This window comes from Ciona robusta, chromosome 1 (assembly GCF_009617815.1).
Source record: "Ciona robusta chromosome 1, ASM961781v2".
NCBI classification, from domain to species: Eukaryota; Metazoa; Chordata; class Ascidiacea; order Phlebobranchia; family Cionidae; genus Ciona; species Ciona robusta.
Window position 1 is genome coordinate 6212084 of NC_143235.1, and position 18811 is coordinate 6230894.

General features: G+C 34.4%; 2 protein-coding genes across 5 annotated transcripts; both read right to left on the reverse strand.

Moving 5' to 3' along the window:
• Window positions 1-429: 429 nt before the first annotated feature.
• LOC149741838 (uncharacterized) lies at window positions 430-7726 on the reverse strand. Of its 4 annotated transcripts, none has more exons than XM_089892370.1 (8): window positions 5143-7722; window positions 4904-5084; window positions 4616-4798; window positions 4437-4556; window positions 4128-4251; window positions 1479-1680; window positions 1135-1276; window positions 430-984 (listed from the first exon to the last, which is right to left on the reverse strand). In XM_089892370.1, exons 1-8 carry the CDS (start codon window positions 5637-5639, stop codon window positions 823-825), a joined length of 1611 nt encoding a protein of 536 aa, XP_089748496.1. In that variant the 5' UTR covers window positions 5640-7722; the 3' UTR covers window positions 430-822. The 4 variants fall into 4 exon arrangements, with proteins under 4 accessions (XP_089748496.1, XP_089748505.1, XP_089748513.1 ...); XM_089892379.1 differs by having other exon boundaries at window positions 430-966; window positions 5143-7720; XM_089892387.1 differs by lacking the exon at window positions 4437-4556 and having other exon boundaries at window positions 5143-7726.
• A 1506-nt stretch (window positions 7727-9232) lies between these two features.
• LOC149741839 (uncharacterized) lies at window positions 9233-18769 on the reverse strand. Its single transcript, XM_089892359.1, has 17 exons — window positions 18615-18769; window positions 18462-18538; window positions 16045-16180; window positions 15928-15982; window positions 15701-15787; window positions 12977-13126; window positions 12692-12771; window positions 12173-12334; window positions 11854-12077; window positions 11494-11634; window positions 11278-11404; window positions 11043-11197; window positions 10821-10960; window positions 10596-10738; window positions 10383-10511; window positions 10153-10325; window positions 9233-9998 (listed from the first exon to the last, which is right to left on the reverse strand). The coding sequence occupies exons 1-17, from the start codon at window positions 18664-18666 to the stop codon at window positions 9816-9818; spliced, it is 2214 nt and encodes a 737-aa protein (XP_089748485.1). The 5' UTR covers window positions 18667-18769; the 3' UTR covers window positions 9233-9815.
• Between the last annotated feature and the right edge of the window lie 42 nt (window positions 18770-18811).

Genomic DNA, 18811 nt, shown 5'->3' on the forward strand with positions numbered 1-18811 from the left:
TTGTTAAAGCGTACAGTACTGTTTCGTGTTATTTATTATTTTTCCTAATAATAATTTTATTTATTATTTAAAATTAACACGGACTTTAAACTGCCCCATCTTACCCCGTCTGTTTGCGAATTGCTAAAAAATGAACTGACGTGCGTATTAATAAAAAACTCTTCGTGTTTATTTTATACTAATTTGAATTAAAGTGCTGTCAATTAATAAAGGCACGATATTACAAATTTATTTTATCATCTAAAATACATCATATATTCTGCTTTTTTTAAATATTGACCAATATATGCTTATAGGTGTCCTATCTTACTTCACCCTACCACACTTCCTTTTATTTCTTAAACCCATTAAAATCTCATGAGGAGAATGCAGTTTTACATATTTGTATAGAATCGAACTAGGTAATTAATCCATGTGGTACGATTTGAAAACGGTAGTTTTAAAATTTATTACGAACTCCACAGTTTAACATAATTTGTATTAACCTCTTTGAAAATGGTGGCGAAAACGATGTTATTTAAAGAACGAAACGAAGTGAATCAACAGCAAAATCAGAAAGCGTGGATGTTGCACCAAGTTAAAGGTAAAATCTCAAGCTTCCGATCACTAAAAGAGTGGATAAATTCACAAGAAGTTTGCAAACATTATCTAAATAAATAATACATACGCTGCGTACTGTGAGCATTTCAAACAAAAGCTTGTTATGGTAAAATGTAGCTATAATGTAATATGCTATTTAGCCCCAAATAGTCGCATTTTATTAAAGTAATAAAACACCTCAGCAGGAAAGCCGCGTATATGTGCTGAATGCTATCGAAACTACTATAGACCGACAGCAGCATATTTTGTTACCAGTACATCCACATTACACCCAATTTGATTCAGTTGACTGCTGGGTCGTCGTTTAAATTTCTTGGATGCTTTTACGTTGTCTGTCCAACTTGAAAGTCTAGATCCAAAAAAAATCTGCGCCAGATACAGTTCCTATTTATAAAAGTGCCAAAACTTTTTAATATCTAATATAGTTATTGATTACTGTGACTTGAACTTGTTAAGCGCACATTATAGCCCGTTAATAAACTATAGGCTAATTGTTTCAGCGTTTTATCATATTTGACAAACTAATTTTCGTACCGAACTTTCGATTGATATTTCCGTTTCCACCAATGATATTACATCATTAGCATTGCGTTTTACAAAAGAACATCGTTTCATGAAATCTTCTTCTCGAAAAAAGTCTCTTAAATCCTGAGCATCGTAGTAGAGTAACCCAAATCTGATGAAATACAGTTATATTAACCTCCATATATAGTCACCGGGTATAAGGGCTCTCTTGGTCACTCAATATAGGTGCGTCGTTTGTAACCTTTAATGGTAAAAAATAAACTAATCAATAATCAATTGTTTTCACTTCTATTTGTTAGCAAGAATATAAACTTTAACCGGCGATACAGAAAAACGTTTGTTGGGTTACTTACTCTACTGCATGCTGTTTAAAACCTGTTGAAATCCACTCAGTAAGCGAGCTCGGTGCAGCAACATAAACAGGAAGATCCAGATGTTTCGACTTTTTAACAACTTTAGTCAGAAAACCCCGAATACCTCGTGGTAGTGTAGAAGATGTCATGTTGAAAATTTCCCGACAAAACGTTTTGAAAAATCGGCTAACTTTACCGTTTGCTGAAAATAAAAATTTCAATATTTAGGGAAATTAAAATGGGTATTTCTAAAAATCTCCCTTTACGGGAATCCATATGCTGATAATGGACTAATGTAATGTTACAGTATTATTTGACAGTGTTCTCACGAAGTGCGTGCTGTTGGTGATTATTGTTGTTTAGTATTTAAATTCGGCATTGAACAACATTTATTTAATTGAATGAACAAAACAACAATATAATGCTCAGTTTGAATCCTCACTGAATCATATGAAGTTGTGTCTTATGAAGTTGGTTTGGTTTTGTGATAAAAACTTAGATGTGTACATAAATAAAACAAGCAGGTGTTGATATGGCTTAAAAAGGGTTAAAATCAGCACAAAACTACTGTTTAAAATTGTATACAGTACAATGGGGGAAGATGGGACACTTAAGCACATATTGCCTAATGTTTCCAAAATCAAAATAGATGACGGTTTTGGGGTAATACCACGAATTATTACTATCATTCCTTTATTAATTGACAACAATTTAATAAAATATAATAAAACACACGAGGAGTTATTTAGCGATCCGCATAACAGGTGAAATTTTACAAATTCGAAAACACACAGGATAAGATGGGACAGCTAAAATCATTGTTAGTTTTGATTAATAAGTGTATTTATAAATGAGAATATACGTAAATAACACGAAACAATACTGTGCGCTTTGAAAATTAAGTCTAAACATTCTTTTTCTTGCCCCACTGCTATAGTTTATAAATGTTACCTATACATAATATTATTGCATAACAATGGGTAATGTTCGAACATCAATGGATAAATATTGTATCCTAAAAATGTATATGAAGTTGTAATAACAGAAAATTGATAATATTAATAACTATTGATAAAGTTTTTATTTTTGCTACGAATTGGGTTTTACCAGAGTCCGACTCTGGGTTTTACTACTCTGTTTTTGGCACAAGCCACTGCTCATAAATTATCACCAAGTGCAAATGACCCAATTTCGATATATTTTCAAAATATTATCTTTTTATTATATCAGTACCTTATAGTTGAATAACCCCTGAGGTATAAATTACTAAATTAAAAGCAAATCTTTTAAAGTTTGGTATTGAAAACGTACAAAACTACAATGTGGAGGAAGATGGGACTCTAAATTGAAATATATTTACTGTACGAAATATTCAAGGTTGTTTTATGAAGCTATGAAACTAGTTTAATCGTTCGTACAGGCAAACTAAAAAAAACATCGGCTTTTCTATGATTTAGCAAGCATTAAAAATAGCACCTTACTATTTCGCATTTTTACCTGTTCAAAGTATACTGTTTCTATTTTACATATTTTTTTAATATTTAAAAACAGTAATAAGCTTTGACGGGCTTTTTATAAAGTCGTGATAATATTGTCGAATAATTTTTACTGCCCACAAACAGATTTACTGCCTACAAGTACTCTAAATTGCAGGTTCAAACCAACATCAAGAGGAACCCTACACGAACTGGAGCTCCAGGCATCTCAAGGAGTAATATTCGAAATCTATCTGCAACTAACCGGACATTATATTTGCTGCCAATTTTACTTTTTGCTTCTAATTTATTACTATTATGATTTATTTGCTTTTTTAAGTTCTTATTCCAATGTTTACTTATTCTGTGATGTGTATTAATGTAATGCACTTGTTTCTAAATTCTATTTAAGTGTGCACTCGAAACTGTTTACTGTAAACTTTGGTGGAACTTCTTTTCGGGGGTTTTGTTTTTCCATCATGCTCCAATCTTTGGATCAATCTTCTTTAAAGCCGACTCCCCCCATTGCGCGTTGTGTCCTTACGCACACTTTTCTTCCAATTAGAACTTTAATATGTTTAATTAAATGTTATTTATTTATTTTTGACATTGTATCCTATTTAGGGTGTAATGGTCACGCCTTTTATCCAAAACATAATCTCTTTCTTTTTTATCAATAAGCGTGTTTTAACAACTGTTGTTTTACCGTTACTACCCGTCTTTTCGCTTTTGTCAACTCTCTTGTTCTTCGTTATCGTGACCGAAGAGTCGAAATAAATTTCATTCATTCATTCAATTCTGTAACCTTAATTTCCTGATTATCATTAAATGGGCTCCGTAAAAATAAAATAAAAAAAGTCTCGTCTGACAAAGTGTCCCATCTTCCCCCACCCTACTATAGTACAAACTTATGGTATCACCCAAAACCGTTATGAATTTTGATTATTGAAATATTGGCCAAGTAGTGTCCTTTCTCGCCTTATATACTTTAACATTTATATTAATGATTTAAGAAGGTTTATTATTCAAATCTTAACTTGCTTGGTTAAAAAGCTTTTGTTAGTATACGCTGTGTAGCGGGACAAAAAATGTGGAAACCGCCTAAATTGTGGAAACCGCAAATGCTAGATTATTCTTGTGATGTCTGTAATATTACATAAAGAACTTAGGTTACCTTTTTGTTTATTTCCGCCTTCCGTGCACATAAATTTATAAAAATCATCTTTGTCGTAACGCCAATGCAATGCAATATATTCCTTGTTTTTAAATCTTTTCTCAATGTATGCATCTGCTATTTCCTGAAATATTTTTCCATTTAGATGTTAGCTTGTAAATAGATTGTTGTTAATTATGAAAAAAATAGAACTGTCGGTATGTTTCATTTCTAAATTTTTGCTTTATTTGAGTATTGGTTTACCAATGATATACGAGAGAAAGAATGAGATCACACTTTTTAATTCATGGCTTTCAGTAGCCTACATACTTGTATATAATGTGGGCATTGGGTGTGTTCAGTGATGATGTCGTACAGCAAACTGCCTGGTACCGATTCAACTTTTCCGTTTTCAAGAAATTTCTTCGCGTTGATTTGAGTATTTTCGATCTAATGATTATTATTTTTCAATAAAACGACACGGTGGCAACAAATCTCTTATCATATACCTCTGATTTTACAAAACGTAATTCTCGGAATGGAAAGGCGTAGAGTGCGCACGAAAGACTTGATTCAAATTGAGATAGTACCATGTCGTGACTTGCTTCAAATACGAATGAAGAACCTTTCGCGGGAAGAAAACTTGTTTTCACGATGCTGTCACCACCAACCATGGTGTTTGGTGGTTTGTACTGGGTAATAAAGTGGTTATAGTTTTATTATCATTATGTGTTTATATAAACATTGAAACTTGATTATCAACAAACGTAGAAACACCCATGCAACACCATATCTACCTTTTCTGCTATGAAATCCAGATTGTACAGTTTTTCAGCATTCTTCAGCGAGTCTACGGTCCATTGCATATTATGGGTAGTGGTACCAAAGAAAACAATATCAACTTTCGGTCCACAACGTTTTCGGTATTCTTCTACTGTTATGACAGAAATAAGCCGCTGTAATGTTGGGACATCAAGTCTAACAGGAAATATTTAGGTTAGTCTGATTATTGATCATGTGAGAGGAATATGCTTACCTATGATTGGCATCAATATAACTCAGTTCGCCATCAGTGCTGCCGTCGTTGAAATGTTTTTGGAATGTCGGCATAACAAGAGTGCGATTAAGATGGAGTGCGACAAAGATAGCTTGTCTTAATCCCAGGAGTTGGTTATTTGGTCCATTATACAGCCATGGTAAAAGAAATCTTGTAGGATTCGTTTTAAAATGCGGTGCAAGATGTTTTGCATTTTTAAGAAGCCAGTCACTCGGTTTCCATTTCCGACAACGGCTTAATTGGTTAGTAATATTATTTTGGTAATAATTTGGAAATGAAGATTGCTCTTGATTGGTCACATGTGATAGTTTGTCGCGTAATAAATTAATCTCATTTTCGTGTTCAATGATACTGTTTTTATCCTTCCCATTAAGATAATCCGATAATTCAGGGTCGCTAATGTTACGATGTAAAACGTAACAAACGAAGCATAAAGTTAAACATAACCCGCAAAAATTTCTATGTATTTTGTGCATTTAATGAGATTTTGTAACCAGGACTGACTATAAAGACTAATTTATAAGCCCCAGTCTATCCCTATTGTATTGGAAGCCTAGAAACAAACTAAAGTTTAATTTTATAATTAGTGTACATCATATTAAATCAGCAGAATTAAACCAGCTAAAGCGTATAGTACAGTGGGGGAAGATGGGACACTCAAACACATATTTTCAAATATTTTCATTATAGAAATTGATGCCGGCTTTTGGCTGTAATACCACGAATTAGTACTACCATTTCTTAATTAATTGACATCAATTTAATAAGACAGTTTAAAAATGACTGTTAATTTCGATTAATAAGGAAAATTATTAATCGGAGTACACGTAAACAACACGAAATAATGTTGCACGATTTGAAAATCTAATTTAAAGGGGCATATATACCAAAATTTGTGTATTGATAGACAGCTTAAATGTGACCTAAAAGCTACCACCAAAGTCTTTTTTTATTAAAATGTCCATTATGTCTTACTAGTACCTACTGTACCACTTTTTTTTTATAAAACAGTTAGTTTTTCGTGTTTAACATTAGGTTTGAAAATATGCTAAGCCAGCATAATCTAGTATGTACCTACATTAAGTTTAAAAAAACATAATAAAGTCCATGTTTTACTTTTTTATATATTCTTGAGGAAGGAGCATTTATTATACCAAAACAAAAATAAAATTAGAATTTTTCTTAGTAGGCTATTTTAGAAACTTGATACGATGAAAGTAGAGTGAACTTTTTTTCTTACGGTAAATCTCATGCATTGTCGAAACAGCCGATTTTTTTACTACAGCAGAGTTTTTACGCATATTTTTAGAAGTCCTACCGTTTTGGCAAACTTTGGTGGTACCTTTAGGCTACATTTGAGCATATCTATATTCAAATTTTATTTTTATTTGGCATGCCCCTTTGAACATAGTTTTCCATGCCCCACTGCTATAGTTTTTAACATGTTTTACGTTATATTATTGTATCACAATTGGCATTGATTGAACGCCTATGAATATTGTTCGAACATCAACTGATAAATATTGTATCCTACAAATGTATATGAACTTGTAATAACAGAAAATGGATAATAACTATTCATAAAGTTTACATTTTTGCTACAAATTGGGTATTGCTTCAATGTTTTTTGCACAAGTCACTTCTCATAAATTATCTTCAATAAGTGCAAATGACTAAATTTCGAATATATTTTCCATATATTATCTTTTTACTATATATGAATATCTTATATTTAAAATGACCCCTGAAATATAAATTATTGAATTAAAAGAAAACATTTCAAAGTTTGGAAATAAAAAATTAAAAACCACTAATGTGGGGTAAGATAGGACTCCAAATTGAAATATATTTACATTGGCAGTACTCTGTAACTTGTAGTTAACCTACGGAATTAAAATGTGCTAGTTTCTTTGCCATGTACACTTTATATATGTATAACGTTAAAACGACATTTTTTGTTGTTTTTATCTCGAATTAAAATCATATTGACCCCTGCATATTTTCTTCATGCTTATATCTCAGTGTTTTTCACGAAACTAAAACTAGTCTAATGAGACAAAACTAAACTGTATGAAACATTCAAGGTTGTTTTATACAGCTATAAAACTAGATTAATCACATCAAAATCCATTGTTCCGAAAAAAAAACATAAACTAGACAATCATCATTTTACAAGCTAGTCTAGCACTGACTAAAAAATAAGTAAGAATGTACGGTTTATAATATCGCCAAAAGTAAATCATTGGTACGCCGTTATCCATTGTGTAGCAGATAGGTGAGAGAGAAGCAACAATTTATGTCGTAGAATAAAATATAACAGAAGATGCATAAAAAGTTAAGTAGAACAACCTGTTAATAATTATAAAACTGTATTTTCTAATTGGTTTCGTTATAAAGCTGTACCATGGAAGCACACTATGTCTAACTGCAACATATATAAAGATTTTATAATTAAACCGTTGAAGTTTTTAAAGAAAAACTGCATGCTACACAAAAGACCTGAATTTGCTATTTTGCAATCATTCGCATATACAGCTGCCGGCGTTAACTGTTCAAGCGTCTTCCTTTTAAACAGTAAGCTTTCTCGTCTGACGCCCGAGGCACCGCCGACCATGTCGAACACGCGGTTTTGTGTGATTCTAAGTCTTATATTATTGGCCACGTAAGTGGGCATGCAGATCCTTTTTCGTCAAACACAAACGTTTCAGTTGTTTGCCATGACCATTTTCACATGTCTTAAGTCCCAATTCGTTCATTTAGCCCCCGTTATCATCAACTGTAAATAATCTTTAATTACTAATTATGCGGTTTAAATCTGAAAATTATGATTTGATTTCAATCAAGAGATTAAGTAACAAATGCCAGAATTAGCATTGAGACATTTGTAAAAACCATGGCAACGAACAGCAAGAACAACTGTTCGACCAAAAATGATCAATATGACCACTTACGTGCTCAATAACTCTAGGACAAAAAATGATCTTTATCAACACTTACCTGTTCAATAAAACTCCCTAGGGTGTAACCACAGAAATAAAAAAAAGAATAGAACGCGCACCTTCAATGTTGTAGGAGAGACCTGATAACCTCTCTTTCGCGAGCCGGTCCCGTTCAAAGTTAGTATAGAGTATAGATTATACTAACTTTGGTCCCGTTTACTATTGTAGTCAACGGAATCCAGGGCATTTTCCAGAACAGTTTTTCTTCGTTTTTTTAATTTTAAATTCAAAGAGGATAACAACTTCTTCCATATATATATATTTCTAACAAACCGTTTGTTTGAACGTTTTTCTTTAAATTTATTAAATAATTAAAATTTCTAAACAAGCGCTAAAGTGTAAGCGTTAACCTACCAAATAATCAAACTGACCCAATAAACTTGAATAGTAGGTGTCGTTTTTAAAATAAACTAAAACATCCTAAAACCAAAGTGCGCCCATACAGCGAAATGGGGACGGACCAAGCGAAATCAGCGGAGTTGACGGTCACTTGAATAGAAAAAAAGAATGTATCACGGTTTTGGACAGATGCGCGTTCTATTCTTTTTATTTCTGTAGGTATACCCATAGGATATTAACTTACATAAGTAAGTTAGTATTCCATGGTTTAACCAACGTGTACTTAAACGTTAAAGGTCGGTCTTTGCCTCGTATAGTAGGGTGGGGAAGATGGGACACTTTGTCAGACAACACATTTTTTAATTTTCTTTTTACGGACCCCCATTTAATTATAATCAGGAAAATAAGGTAACAGAATTATTCGACAGTATTATCACGACTTTATAAAACGCCCGTCAAAGCTAATTACCGTTTTTAAACTTTAAAACAAATATGTAAAATAGAAACAGTATACTTTCAACAGGTAAAAAAATGCGAAACAGTAAGGTGCTATGTTTAATGCTCGCTAAACCATAGTAAAGACAATGATTTTTTTTAGTTTGCGTGTGTGAACAATTAAACTAGTTTTATAGCTTTATAAAGCAACCTTGAATATTTCGTACGGTTTGATTTTGTCTTAAAAACTAGTTCTACCTTTGAAAAAAAAATACTGAGATATAACATGAAGAGAATAGGCAGACGTCAATGTGACTTTAATTTGAGATAAAACAACAAAAATATCGGTTTACCGTTATATATATGAAGTTCACATGGCAAAGAAACTAGCACAGCCTGTTACACTCGGTAGGTTAACTACATGTTGCAGAATACTGCTAATGTAAATATATTTCAATTTAGAATCTCATCTTCCCCCAAACTAGCAGTAGGGCAAGAAAAAGAATGTTTAGACCTAATTAAAGCGTACAGTATTATATATATATACATATGATAGTACTGTATTACACACTAGATAAACTAGACCAATCATGTGCTAAATCGTGACCAAACAAATGTTGTAACCGCACACGAACCTGAGCTACTGACTCTCAACCCATGTTGCTAACAATATACACTGCCGACTACAGATAGAGGTCGTGTAATATACTACGTTGGTTCGACAGTTGAAGGGTTTTGACAATAAAGCAGCATATAGAATAATGCGATTAATAAAAATATAGTGTTTTAGTTTACAACATACCGTGTCTGACGCATGCTCAAAATACAATATGCAGTGCAATCACACTGTAATGTTCGGTATTTGATATTCTGAGTTCGTTAACACGCAGCATTAGTGTTATTTTCGATAGTGGTGCGAATCCATTCTTCGAAGGAGATGAGCGGTGTGTAGATTCCCACGTGGCCAGGAGTACCGCATTCAACAAAACTAAACGATGTCACGCCAGATATGTACCAAGTATTATCAAGTCGTTGACACGTCAGAGGTCCACCGGAGTCACCCTTAAGTTAAACAAGTGTTCTTAAATGATTAGTACTTTATTATACAATTACTTTCTAAACCAAACTCTTTCACAATATATTCAATATACACGAAGCTTTATGTTTATGCTAACTAATTGGTCTATATTGTTTTTCTAACATTGTGTAATTTTACCAAACAAGTATCGGTGGCAGCGGTCACTGGATCTCCTGCGCACATGTGATTCGTGCTGTTTAAAAGTTCTTGGTAAATTGGACTGAGCATTTGACATGCAGTAAAATTCATGATAGGAACTTCTGCTTCAAGTAATGTTGGTGATAGCCTTGCGCTAACAGATGACGCAGGGCCTAAACAAAACATTCCAATTGTAAAACTTCTCCTTGTCTTATAGGCAAAGTATATACCCGTGAATCCCCAGCCTGTTATAAAGCATGTCTCATTTACAAGTGGCTGGCTGAATTGTGGCAGACATACCGGAACAACTTCTGTAGTAAGAGGGACTTCACTTCTTAACTCAACAAGAGCAATATCAGCTGTAAAATTTAAAAACGTAAGTTGGTTACGTGTTAAATAAAACAGCGCAATTAGGTAACTATATTAACATGCCCGCTACCCACCATCTGTGACATCTCTATATATATAGTTGGGGTGAACAATTGCCCTTCGAATGAAATATCGCTCACCATCTTCACTAAGTCTGTGCATCCCGACAACGATACTCCATAAATCCCCCGGGTTGTCATGGTTCATGGGCTGAGACCTAATAATTGTCCGTGATTACTTTTTTGTGTACCATTAAAACAGTTAACGTTCTCTTTGGAACGCAATTTTGATATACGTACGCTTCTTCGATGCAATGGGCAGCAATAATAACCCAACCAGGTGCAACAAGGGTGGCTCCGCAAGAATGTGACCATGAACATCTGTTGCAGTTTTTGTGCTGCCAGCTAGCTTGCCACGGCCACCCATGCGGGCCTGATTGCTAGAAATATTTATATATCTTCAGAAATTTAGGAATAACTTAATATCTTAAAGTTTATATGATGACTTCAAACTGAACAAACCTGTCCTCCAAATATTCGCAACAAAGAGCTACTAAGGTTGTTCGTTTGTCGCCTGTTTCGTATCCCGCATTCAAACGTGTCAAACACCGATGGAGGAGTTACATTACACGGATGCATGGAGCAATTAGTTTGCTCTCTCCATTCTCCGACACAACCTGCACAAATCAACAACTTTGTTTGTATTTTCGGTGAAAAGGCTTTATAGAAACAGCAAATGGCACAGATATATACTAACTATTCATGAACGGTGCCCTTCTGTATCCTCCATGCCTGCAAACTCGTGTCCGCTCCTTTATACCATTCGCACCACATGTCACACTACAGCAAGTATATGAAGACCATTGACTCCAATAGGGACAGCGCTGAGATGTAATAATATTTTCTTATAGAATACTTTAACATTATTCGTGATTTAACTAGGTCACAGGAAAATCCGGGAATTATATTTTACTTGGTAATTGCATGTGACGACGTCGGTTTTGCGTCCACGGCAAATTCCTCTCTCACACTTTCGTGTTCTCATCTTCCTTCCGCCGTCACAGGTTTTTGAACATCTGTTGAATCTCGACCATTGACCCCATCTTGGACACGTCTAAAACGAATAGGTAGTTGTTAAAAAAGTAAAGCGTGGACGAGACAAACAACTTAAAAATAAAGCAGAAATGTTTATAGTCTTTAGAAAACAATCGACAATGTACAGCTACATTTAAGCTGTTACAATCATGTTCCCATTATCTCATTAACACACAAATTGTCTTCACGTAGTTACGAGTTTTACGTCTAGTTATCGTTATGCACACTGTGCTGCTACCTCGGTGTTACAAAGTTCCCGTTCAGTATTACTTCCACGACACGTCATATACTGTGGTACCCGAGTAGAAGTTCCACGACATTCGCGTCGACGTGTGCGATATCCCGCACCGGCACCGCAGGAAATTGAACATGGTGTGTACATTGACCAACTTGACCAACATGGCGGACTGTAACACCGTCTGTAACGTGCAGGTCTTCCCAAACACGAAGAACCGATGCTGCCTGGAAGAACAACGGGTTCACAATTTTTTTTATTGTAATTTTGTACAGATTAAGAAGCGCAGTTTTAATTTTTAACACGACTGGTATATGCTCACCCAAACAAACTCTCCGTCCCGCGCTAAAACCCATTCCACACGTGGTTGAACAACCATTCCATGGTTGCCACGATGACCAATTACGTCGACATGAAGTTGACGTCATGCAGGGAAATGCATCTTCAGCACCTTCATTCCCGCCCTCACATAGCGATGCGTTTACTGCATTATATTTAAATGTAATAATTCTCACCCCGCGTTTTCTTGGGTGTCTTATAAAAGACTATTCCCAAAATAGTCGGTATAGTATAATGACCATGTACGAATTAATTTCGGGGCAAATTAGTCACCAGCGAATCAATACCACCAGAATATAAAGTGTGTTTTTTTTTTTTTAAGTAAACAAACACAATTAATAACCAAATATCTGCTTGGTAGCAGACGGTCACGCCTTTGTTGTTTTTGTTTTACCGTTATACTACCCGTTTTTTCGCTATTGTAAACTCCCACGTTCTTCCTTATCGTGAACGAAAAGACGAAATAAATTTTATTTATGGCATTCATTTGGACATATTTTACCGTTTTGAATTGAACTCTGTCGTGGACTTGACACTCTTTTTAATACGTCACTCACCACCACTTGGGCAACTCTTGTGTTTCTGTGCGGAAATAAATTGGGTTTGCAATAAACTCTTTCTCCCATTGTCAATGATTAAGTTACTTTTTAAGAACAAGTTAAACAATAAAACACTGTGAATTTGTTGATTAATTTAACAATATAAAAATGTTTTACTTTTATTGTTTAATTTGACGTCTTGTTACAACAATTACAAATATGTTCATTACACCATCATACAAACATACCGCCGAACTTGGCAACTTCTTTCTCGTATTTTTACCCCACCCATTCCACAGGATTTCGAACATTCGCTCCATTCCTGCCATTGGCTCCACTGTGGACATGTATTCTGACCGATGCAACTTCTCTGTTGAAGAAACCGTTCCGTGCAGGGGCTGCATTTCAGCAAATATATTTGTAACATGTATGATGCTTCACGCGCACTTTGTCCTACTAGATAATTGATATTGTAAAGGTTAAATGTCTTATCACTGTAAGTATTGCTTGTCGGGTGTAACTGTCAAACATTTTATTTTATGTTTTTGAGTTTTCTTGTTTAATCGTTAATAACTTGCTGTATTCTTTGTGTCTACTGCAACCACAACCTACCCTAGATACGGTGTCGTGATATATTAGTTCCGATTGATATATTTATACCGGACATTGTGCATACACCGTTGGTCGAAACAAATATAGTGACGACCCGGTCCAAAAGTTATAAAACTTTTCGAATTAAAGTAAGCAGAGCTGAGGTAAGTATGTTATTTGTCGTCTAGAATAAGCAAGTTTCACAGTTAAGTACTACCAACACTTATTTTAGACTAGTTTAACAAGAATATTTTACTTAATTTATCGTAGGGTGGGAGAGGATAGGACACTTTGTCAGACAAAGCCTTTTTAAATTTCTTTTTACGGACCCACATTTAATATTATTCAGAAAAATAATGTTACAGAATTATTTAACGGTTTTATCACGACTTTATAAAGCCCTCGTCAAAAACGAAAACTGTTTTTAAATATTAAAAAAAGTTAAACAGAGACAGTAATATGGAGTATAAAGCTAATATTGTAATGTCGTGGGTTTAACACTTAGTTTTTTGACACGCGCACTCCTTTTATTGTCCACGTAATATTTGTATTGTATGTCAGTTTAGTTTTGAATGTGTTTCCTCCCACTATTTGTGCTCTTTTGTGTTTTTCTTATCACTATGGTTTAACAGTTGAGTGTGTATTTTAATGCCATTCGTTTTTATTTAGTTTTTATTAAATTACATGTTTTTATAGTCGTGTTCAGTGTAGCTTACAACATACTACAGCAGTTAGGCCCCGCGATTGGCCGTTAAAGCAGCGTCCCGGACCAAACCCCCGTTATCAAACGTAACAATAATTTTGTCTCAGGAGTGATTCAAACATAACATATTAATTTAATAAAATAGATATTATAAAGAAAATATACTCGAAATTCAGTCATTTGCACTTGGAGATAATTTATGAGGAGTGGTTTGTTCGAAAAACGGTGTAGCAATACCCAATTTATAGCAAAAATGCAAATTTTATTAACACTTATTATCAATTTTCTGTTCTTTTAATATTCTTTTTTTGGGTAAGGTTCCTGTCACGGTCCGGCGCCGTGGCTTAGTGGTTTAGGCGCCTGCATCGAAACCAAAGTAGCCCCGGTTCGATGCTGGACGGCGGTACTGACACGAACCTCCACGAGGCTTGGTTCATGACTTAAGGGTTGGAAATGGTTAGACGATGTGTCGCGGATAGAGTTGGTCTGAGATAGAGCGCCGCCGGTCACATCAATGGACTTCTCGGGGTGTTGGGGTAATGAGCCAAATCTGGCCTATAAATCCAAGGTTCTTGACAAGGACCTCACCCACAAAGAATAGGATTGAAGTCTTTGTTACGAACTCGGGTTTGAGGCGAGATTCGTGTTTTGCAAATTTATAAAATTACATCCGTTGTGCGAATCCCTACATAACTCATCGTGTGTTTTAATATTTATATTTTGAATTGTTGTCAATTAATAAAGGAATGATAGTACTAATTCGTGGTATTACCCAAAAACCGTCATCTATTTTGATTTTTTGGAAATATTTGGCAATATACTTACCATCTCATCCCACACCACTCTACTATACCAACACTCTTTCATTACTTGAAAAACATGCTCTGTACAATACAAACTGAATATTTAAATCAACCATGCTAAACGCGAACTATATGCTTTGCTTTACAAAATAGAATAGTATATACTAACAAAGTCAAGTGTAACAATAAAGTAATTAGGTGTTTTTTTCATTACAGGTAATTATCGACGCAGCGACATTGTATTTATGTCGCTATGTCGGTCAGTATTTTATAGACCTCGTATTGTATTTGTTTCGATCTACTGCACATGCTTCAGTCGTATTGTATTTGTTTCGACCTACTGCACATGCTTCAGTGTGTCGCAGCGCATGTGCACTAGCGGCCGCTAAAAATACATCAGTCGGAACAAATATACATCACACGACAACGGCCAGGTAATTTCAAGCCTGATAGTTTTTCGAATTATACCAGGTCGTATACCAAGTAAGCCGTGCTGTAACCTTCGTTACGTAAACAAAGAGATGAGCAAAAGTTATGATTGTCCGGCGCCGTGGTATAATGGTTAGCGCACCTGCCTGTAACCCAGAGGTAATGGGTTCAAGGCTCGACGCTGCTACCATTGTGGACGTATATGTGTCCTTGGGCAAGACACTAAACGGCATTTGCTCCAACACTAATGGGTTGTCTAAATTATCAGCCATGCATAAAAAAATGAAAAAAATCCCCCTCTAAAAAATAATCACCGACAGAGTAAAATACATGGTAACTCGTAAGCTGGCACGAGGTGTTAAATCCGTGTGATAAGATAACGACTGTCGTTTTCCGGCCACGCGAGGATAAAGTAAGTTACATTCATTTATGATAACATTACTTACATTTGTAAGCAATCTCTCTGTCTGATTTGAACACCCCCTCTTCCACATGACACGCTACAACTTCCCCAATTGCTCCATGAACTGAGACTATAATTTATAATAAACTTGTTTTGCATTGTTTTTATTCATTTAAACTATTAAATTAATAAAAAAGCTTTTACACAACAAAGAGCAAAATTTATGTTTTAAATTAAAATAAAGCACAATCAAGTACTATTCAAAATTACCTTACGGGTTGATTGGTAATACACGGCATTTCACAAGGCTTCGCTTGGTAAAGCTCTGTAAGTTAGAACTATTAAATGCATTTCCATTCGTGTTGCTTAAGCTACCAATTGCTATACCTTGTCCGCAGATTGTCAAATGAACAGAAATTTCGCCCGCAATTGAGCAATTTCGATATCTCTCCTGCACACCAACTATCCCACATACAGTGGCGTTGCAAGTGGACCATTCCGTCCAGTCGGAGAGAAGGCGTGCCTATATACACATATACAAAAACAAGTTACTAGAATAGGTGATAATACGCATGTACTGGGTATCGGCATTTGTATTCTTAACCGCACCCAAACCGAGTTAAAGAGAAAATATTCTCCCGCAACTTATTTGTTGTATGTTTAAAATAAACATAAGATAATAATCTTCTGGCAACCAACGCAAGTTCCTCGGACATTTGTTGTGTTTGTAAATGCAACAGCGTCATTTTTACATCGCGTATGGGCGGTTCCATTTGCTAAAATCCGAAACTACGCGGCAAATGAGCGATTGTTGAAATAATCGTCAAGCAACATTCCTTCTCATAATTTTATTTGTAACAGAATCAATCTTTCTTAAAATTTAATTTATTATTCTTCAATTAATATTCAACTCTAGTGATCTATAACACCAGCTAATAACAAAAATAAGTTTACTTTGCTATACGTATAATATTTAATGTATGTTTTTGTTTTACCTTATTTAGTTTATTTTACATTACTTTTAAATCAAAACTTTTTCCCATAGTGATCGCAATGACGGATTCAAAAGATTTTCGCAGTTTTATTCTTGCGGTTTAAACATATCATAGACAATGTTATACCAGAGCAAAAACAAATAATAAATAAAAGGACTGAACACAGAAACTCGAATTTGGTTTTTCTAAGAACTGGGCGTTGACTGTTTCTATGTTTTCTTGATCAATATCAGGTAAATATTATTACCAAGCAAAAGAGGCAGAAAGAATTTTGACTGGCCGCAAATTTTCGGAATAGGAGGTCAGCGGGTTCATATTCATTGACTTTATGTTTTGGAGTTTATTTTGCAACAAAACCACAAATAAACTAAAGCTCGAAAGCGGTTTCTTAATTGGAATAGATTTTCAACTGTTTGTGATTATGTTTGCATTGTACCAAACTTGCGGTATACACATATAGCATTACGATTAGGGTTAAGACTTGCACATGTGTGCACACAAAATATTTTAAACAATATATATAATAAAGTAAGTCTTCATGAAAAGCGCGAAAAGAAATTAATAAACCTGTGACCTTAATCTTTTAAAATCGGCGGCGATATTTTAATACTGCTTTTGAAAAGGAGGTGGTCAAAATGTTATCCTTTCGTAACCAAAATTTGTTTGCATCATTTATACTTAAATTAGGTATAACTATAGGAAGGGCAAAAAAATACACATTAGACAGTTATTTGCGAATGATTATTAGTATTTTACAATTATTCCCAAGGCTGGCGCGACGCTAGTAACTATTGTTTAGGTATAAAGCAAAGGCATATTATACACGGTAAATTCGTGAGTCACGTTCCGCAAGTAGAGTTCGCCACTATTCGCATCGTTGCATAAACGTTTTAAACTAGGTCAAGTAATGTATCTTCTGATGTGACAAACGATAATAAGACAAAAGTAATGATGGAGAGACAACATTAAGCAGTCACTTTGTCTCGGATAAAGGAGGAAGATAGTACGAACTTTTTGTTAGGGCTGATAAAAGGGCTTTAATGAATGAACACGTGTGAATCAATTTGTGGCAAAATAAATATTTTTTATTAATAGGTATTATTAATTTTCTGTTATTACAAATTTATCAATTGATCTTCTAACAATGCCCCTTACTGTTTGAGCAATAGCAATTTTTCATACAATAATATACTGTATATAGTTACATGATAAAAACTATAGCAGTCGGTGAAAAAAAGAATGTCCAACCTAAAGCGTACAATACTATTCTGTTTTTTATACGTGTATTTCTAATAATGTATAGCGGAATGAGGAAAGATGGGACACCTTTCATTCTATTTTCTCCCCCGTTTTCTCCCTCTCTATATTTATTTAATTACCAAAATTTCCAAGATTTTTAAACTGGCTTACCCCACTTGTTTTCAAACCGATAAAATTACACCCAATGTGCAAAACGCAAAATAACTCTTGGTGTGCTTTAATGTATGTTTTGAACTGTTGTCGAATAATAAAGGAATGATAGTACTAATTCATAGTATCACCCAAAACCTTTATATATATTGAGTTTAAACAATATTTGTTTAAGTGTCCCGCCGATAAAACTAAAATAACTGAATTATTTTTGGCGTTGAACGAATATATAGGTATGACCGTAAAAGGTAATTGCGTATTAAAGCGGTAATGCATATATATTTTCATTTGTGGGGTTGTGATGTATGCAAAACATGTTAATCCAGTTATTACGGTTTCAAGTACGTTTAGTAAATGCAACGTTGGTGAATTAATAAAGTTTACAAAACACATTCCAACCTGATTAACTAAACTTCTAACAAATCTTTTCTCTTGCCTTTCAAATGTTTGACTCGTCATCTTTTGCATCGAAATACCTGAAACGAAACAATCGTTTATGTTACTTCAATAAACTAAAACTAAATGCATTCTACCCCTTCCGCAAAAACTTACCTCGTATAGTTTTCACCACGCAGAAGATTGTTATCATTACCAGCAAATTCATGATTAGAAACGGAACTTTGTTTGATTTAACTTAAAACTATCTAGGCACAAATAAATGTATTTATTTAAACATACTTAACACAAAATTATTGTGTAGTAGTGTCTATCAACGAATCTATTTTGGAAATTTTAAGTCGAAGCAGCGC

Excerpts from the sequence above, each read along its gene's own strand:
- LOC149741839 (XM_089892359.1), bottom strand. The coding sequence starts at position 18,666 with ATGAATTTGCTGGTAATGATAACAATCTTCTGCGTGGTGAAAACTATA. Across the intron at positions 15,788-15,927 it reads ATTACCAATCAACCCGTAAG|TCTCAGTTCATGGAGCAATT; the intron begins GTAATTTTGAAT and ends TATAAATTATAG. Across the intron at positions 11,635-11,853 it reads GGGAACTTTGTAACACCGAG|ACGTGTCCAAGATGGGGTCA; the intron begins GTAGCAGCACAG and ends TATTCGTTTTAG.
- LOC149741838 (XM_089892370.1), bottom strand. The coding sequence starts at position 5,639 with ATGCACAAAATACATAGAAATTTTTGCGGGTTATGTTTAACTTTATGC. Across the intron at positions 5,085-5,142 it reads TATATTGATGCCAATCATAG|ACTTGATGTCCCAACATTAC; the intron begins GTAAGCATATTC and ends ATTTCCTGTTAG. Across the intron at positions 1,277-1,478 it reads TTTAAACAGCATGCAGTAGA|ATTTGGGTTACTCTACTACG; the intron begins GTAAGTAACCCA and ends GTATTTCATCAG.